The sequence below is a fragment of the Triticum urartu genome, chromosome 1A (assembly GCF_056163025.1).
Source record: "Triticum urartu cultivar PI428250 chromosome 1A, HENAU_Tu73, whole genome shotgun sequence".
NCBI classification, from domain to species: Eukaryota; Viridiplantae; Streptophyta; class Magnoliopsida; order Poales; family Poaceae; genus Triticum; species Triticum urartu.
In genome coordinates, this window is record NC_141873.1 from 162293363 (window position 1) to 162298846 (window position 5484).

Genomic DNA, 5484 nt, shown 5'->3' on the forward strand with positions numbered 1-5484 from the left:
AAGCTTTTGGAGTAAATGACTATTCATACAGTCTACCACAACTTCAAGGACACTATTTTCAGAATAATGGAATCACCACATCTTTTTCTTGCCAACCACCTCAATCACAAATCTTGGTTTGTTTCAATGACACATTTCTTCCTAAAAGTTTCATACTGCAGATGCTAACCATCTCATACATGACAACACTGTTGCTCAGTGTTTTTTCATGTTCCAAAGAAATTTGTGCCAAGAAATAGCTTGTAGTATTAATAGGGTCTCCAGGGAGAAAAGTTGTATATCACCCACATCTGCCGGTGCATATGAATGTGGTTTTTTTGCATCAAATTATATAAATTTAATAACCATAACTGAAATAGTACTATATATAGTGTTACTATTCATCACCCAGGATGTAGAATAAGTTATTCTTCACCCGAGGTAATCTTACGATCGCTTTCTAAATAAATTACGTTTAGAATATAAATAGTTACGTGCAGATTGATTCAATATGTAAAATTTGGTTTTAAAAAAAATAAAAATATAGGTTATAAGACCAGAAAAATCACATTTTATGTATGTTTTACACTATGTTTTTACATTCGTAATTTTACGTAACATAAAATATTTTTTACGGCGAGTACATATTTTCTTACGTTCTCTTTTTATGTATGAAATAAGACAAAATTTACGAAACATAAAAATACGGTGCATTGATGTCAAAATAGAGAGGGGTGAAGAATAACTATTCCTCAACCAGGGTGACGAATAGAGTGTATATATATAGACGGTCTATTCTGCTAATATTAGCAGAATAACTATTCTGCACACCACTTCCGCATTGCACGCTGAACGCAAGTGCACTACATCTTCTTTACGTTGGGCACTGCAATGCTTCACGGGAGAACTGCTTCATTTTCCGGTGTTCCGCCTGCGTGTTCTATGTGGAATCGGGTGTCGCGGGATGATTCAGTTTGTGTCTGCATCTCATTTTAGATTTATTCTTTCTAACTTACAGGAAAATATACTAGAGTGCTTGCAAATCAAGGGATTTGGCGGACGAGCCTTCTCTGTTCGTTCGTGTTCGCGTCAGATACGATTTTTTTTGCGCTCGGATGTTGTTATTTAGTAGGAATTGTTTGATTGCGTTCGTTTAAATCGGTCCGTTCACTCTATAATTTGTTAATTTTTAGGAGTTAGTTTTCAATTTCTTGCTATTTTGGTTGTGCGGGCGGGCGAGCTTCGTCCGCTTCTCTGTTCTTGTTGATTTTTTTGATTTTTGCCCGTCCACGCGTGTTTGAATATTGTAATTACTGTTGCTGTAGGTTTGAATTCATTGTATTGCGGGTATAATTGTCATTTTTTGAATCGCGGTTTTTAAATGAAAGGTGATGCTGTTCATCAAGTTGCCATGTCTTCCATGTAAATTTTTGCGGGTGTATTTTTCAATAGTTTAGTGGTTGTACAATTTTTAGGCGAGTTATGGAAGTGCGAGTGAAATTGACACCTCTATCAGTCTATCACATTGTCTGTAGTTTCAGTGCTTTAATTTTATTTGTTGTAGTCGCGGTATACGTTGTAGTGCACTGCATTTTCTTTGGTAGCGTACTTCGTTGTAGCTGTATTACAGTGGTTATGGCTGTTTATGAGATTTCTCCTTTTCTTAAACTACATTCTGTGTTCTAGATGACTGCATAATATGCATTTCTGTACTGCATTAGCAGTGTTGTTAATTTTCTATTCTGCTATTAGAATGGATGGTCCATGATACGCTTGTGTTAGCTGAATAGTTATTATAAGATATTTTTGAACTGCATACTATGGTAATTGTTTTTGAACATCGTATGTTAAGTGCAAAGTTTCTACCATTTGCATTTCCTTGTTACTGTTTCAGATGGCTGCTTTTTGTTATTATTAGTACCACACTATGTGTTCGAGAGAACTGCATTACTGCCAACAGCAACTTTGTCTAAAAAGGATGATAAAATGACGTAGTTGAGGTTGCATACTTTAAATAGGCATCGTTCAAATTGTCTGTTGGACATAATTTTAAAAGCATACAACATAAGCAAAGCATTAGAAATATTGGTTGCTTCATATTAGACAGCGTGGAGTGCAAATATTGTAAATTTGATGGAGTCTTCTTCTTTGTAGAAAAAGACCATGGCCACTTCTCCGGCCTTAAAGCCATTCTGGGAGACAAAATCTTTCCAACCAGTAGTTATGTTGATGCAGTCTTCAGAGTCGATGTGGTAGTCAGCTTCCATGTCTCCATAGCCATTCTTGTGTTCTGTCTCCAAAGTAAGCTTCCCTGAACTCGGAGCATGAAATGTTATTGTGGATGGCAGTTTCTGCATATTGTAATGGGTGGAAAAAGAATTTGTAAGTAAACAACAAATGTTTTTGTTTTATACATAGTATGATTTGTTTATGTTTACTTAAATAGTTACATACATATGATTGTATTTTGTAAAGTAGTTGCAATGTATGAACAAACTTATATACGCAATTGACTCCTAGTTTTACTGGGATATATATTATACTGCAACATGTGTGCACTGCAATGTCAGTAATAGTGTACTTCTCCAGCATGTTAAGATAACTGCAACTTATCTACTGACCCTTTTTTTGTACATATGTCGATACATGGTGTGGTACTGAAGAAAGATAGGTGTAAGCATCTAGTCTTAATAGCTAACAGATCTGAACAAGAATACAAATTCTGTTTTGTATTTTTGTTGATATTACTGAACAAATTGATTGAACTATATATTCAGATGTGTATTTACAGTCTAGATTATGTGCAAAAATTGAGAGTGGAAAAACATACCCAACTTTCCTGTAGATCTGCGGTTGTGAGGCGATGAAGAAATGGTGCACGAAACCCCCTATTGGGTATCATCAGGCAGCCGAGCATGCTGCGCCACTCGGTGTTGGTGAGCTGTAGGCCTTCTGTGTAGACGCATGTGTCCGCTACCGGAGCCATCCTTGCCAAGCACCCGCACTTACAGTCCATGGCTGGTTCAGTGGAATTCCAGAGAAGAGCTGTGGATGGGATGAACCCTAGATCTACGTTTTGAGGAAAATGAGGAACAGGGGGGAGGAGTTGTGTTAGTCTATAGCATGAATGGATAAGTTTTTATGCAACCAATCGAGCAATGGAAGTAATAAATGGTGTGGTTGGCGTTAGGTGGTGGATTGGGTGTGATTCAGTGAGCACGAATGCATTTAAGAAGCAACAGGACTGCTTACTTGAAAATAGCGAACTGCATTGTCATATCATGGCGAACTACGAACGTGTGGTTGGGCATGTGTTTGTGTATGGTATGTGGCATTTTTTTATTTTCAGTGGCCTCTCTTTTTTTTTGTTGGCTCTGTGTTCTGGTAGTGAAGATGCAATTGGGCCCAGGTCGGCCTGTGAGCACACGGCTGGTTCCCGGTGCGCTGTGTGCGGTCTAATGTTTAGTCCCACCTCGCCCGCGGAAGGCGCGACCGAGATGTTTATAAGCGGTGGCGAGGCATCTGTGTCGAATTCCTCTTGTTACTTATTTGGGCGCTTAAACACGGCGCTCGCAGCTGTATGCTCTCTGACCTGTGGGCCCATGTGTGGCCGGCCCCATGCACTGTGACTCAGAACGACTCGCCTTCTGTGGGCGCAGACCTATTACGAGACTGGCTGGGGCCGGTGCCACCTAGGTGGTCATTTTTTTCTTTTTATTTTTCTTTCTTAGGTGTTTTTTTCAATGTCGGGAGCTTGCACTGCATTGATCAGGGTTCTGTACTGCATGTGTACACATTACGTACTGCATGTACAGTTGCCATTTTTTTGTTTCCATCTTTTTGCTATTATGTAATCTTTTTTCCCAATGTATGGGAGTGCACTGCTTAGTAAATCATACGCGTAATGCGTTGATTATGGTTCTGTACTGCACGTTCATATATTTCTGTACTTCATTGATTATTTACGTGTTTGCGTTTTTCATTTTCTGGTTTTGCTCTTATGTATTATTTTTTCAAATTTAGGTTCGTGCACTGCTTTGTTGGGTATGTTAAGACTTCATTGGACAGATTCTGTACTGCATTCATACACAACTTGCACTGCATGCGTCCTGTTTGCACACTGCAACTCTTTTTTCGATTTCTGCACTGTTCGAATCTAATGATACATTAGCAGATAACAGAAAACAAATTATCACACATATTCTGTACGACAATTTCATCACCAGCAAGCTAAGTTGAACAGAAAGCAAACTAACATAATCAGAGTTCATCATTACAAAGCGATTGTGTATGGCAAGCAAACTAGGTTCAGCACACAAGCAAACTAACGATACATAAGCAAACAACAGAAAGAAAATTTGATGATAATTCTAAAAGAACGCTGGCATTGTTGGCTCCTGGCCGGCACCATCTTCTTCTTCACCAGTCAGGCTCTCCCCATCCCCAGCTGCTCCTGGCGCGCTTCTTGGGGGGCTCCTCCTTCTCCAGCTTTGCACGGCGAAGGTCGTCCTGGGTGAGGGTGATGCGGTTCCATATCTCGTACGCTGCGTAGGCGTCGTTTGCCGCGTACTAGATGTGCCTCCTCGACAGAGGCAGGATGGCCCAGCGCTGGTGCTCGTCGTCGGTGATCTTCTTCTTCATGTTGTTGTAGTATTCGTTGATGAGCACGTCGGAGACGTCTCCGAGGGAGTCCAACGGCTTGGTTGCCTCGGGCACCCTCCACTCCTTCTGGATGTCGACGAAGTTGGCGACCACCAGTTTGACGCGCTCCAGCCTGGTTTTGTCACCGTCGATGGAGAAGCCTGCAAAGGTGTACCTGGGGTCGGCGAGGAAGTTGTCGAAGACGGTGCACCTTTCACTGTCGCTCATTTGGAAGAGCAGCACCGGGTGATTCTTGCCGATGGAGAGCCGGCAGAGGGCGGGTTTCTGCGTCGCTTCAGGGTCGTTGTCGTACTCGAGATCAATGCCGACGATCTTGTGGCGCTGGAGGCTGAGGTAGCGCTCGCACTGCGCGAGGGTGATCGCCATCTGCTTCCTGTCGTTGGTGTGGATGACGTGCAACTTGGTGTTGCTGTGCGCCTCCACGGTGTTGTCGCCCTTTGTACTCGTCGGTGAACGTCATCGCCGGTGGCAGGGCTTGGTGCTTTTGGTGGGAGCGCAATGGATACTTGTGTTGTTTGTGGATGAGAAGGCCTTTGGCAGGGGTCTGAATTTAAGGGGAGGGCGCGGGGTGGGATGGCCTCGTCGGATGAACTCACGATCGCGCTGATGATGCGGTTGTGCGGATCGTGGGTTGGTTTTTGCATCTGTGATCGTGGGCTTGTGGCGATGGAACTGCTCCGATCGGGTGGATGTATGCGAACGTGGGGTTTTTTTTAAGGTGGGTTTGTTTTATTTTTGATCAGGACATTTTTTTAACCACCACCTTTTTCTATGCGAACGGGCATTTTGTCATGTTTTATAGATGTATACTGCGTGACAACATAACTGCATTGATTACACTTA

The 5484-nt window shown here is 42.0% G+C and overlaps 1 protein-coding gene across 1 annotated transcript; it reads right to left on the reverse strand.

Annotated features, from left to right (window-relative positions):
- Positions 1-4548: 4548 nt before the first annotated feature.
- LOC147990459 (uncharacterized) lies at positions 4549-5007 on the reverse strand. Its single transcript, XM_087538233.1, has one exon. It carries the CDS (start codon positions 5005-5007, stop codon positions 4549-4551), a length of 459 nt encoding a protein of 152 aa, XP_087394359.1.
- Between the last annotated feature and the right edge of the window lie 477 nt (positions 5008-5484).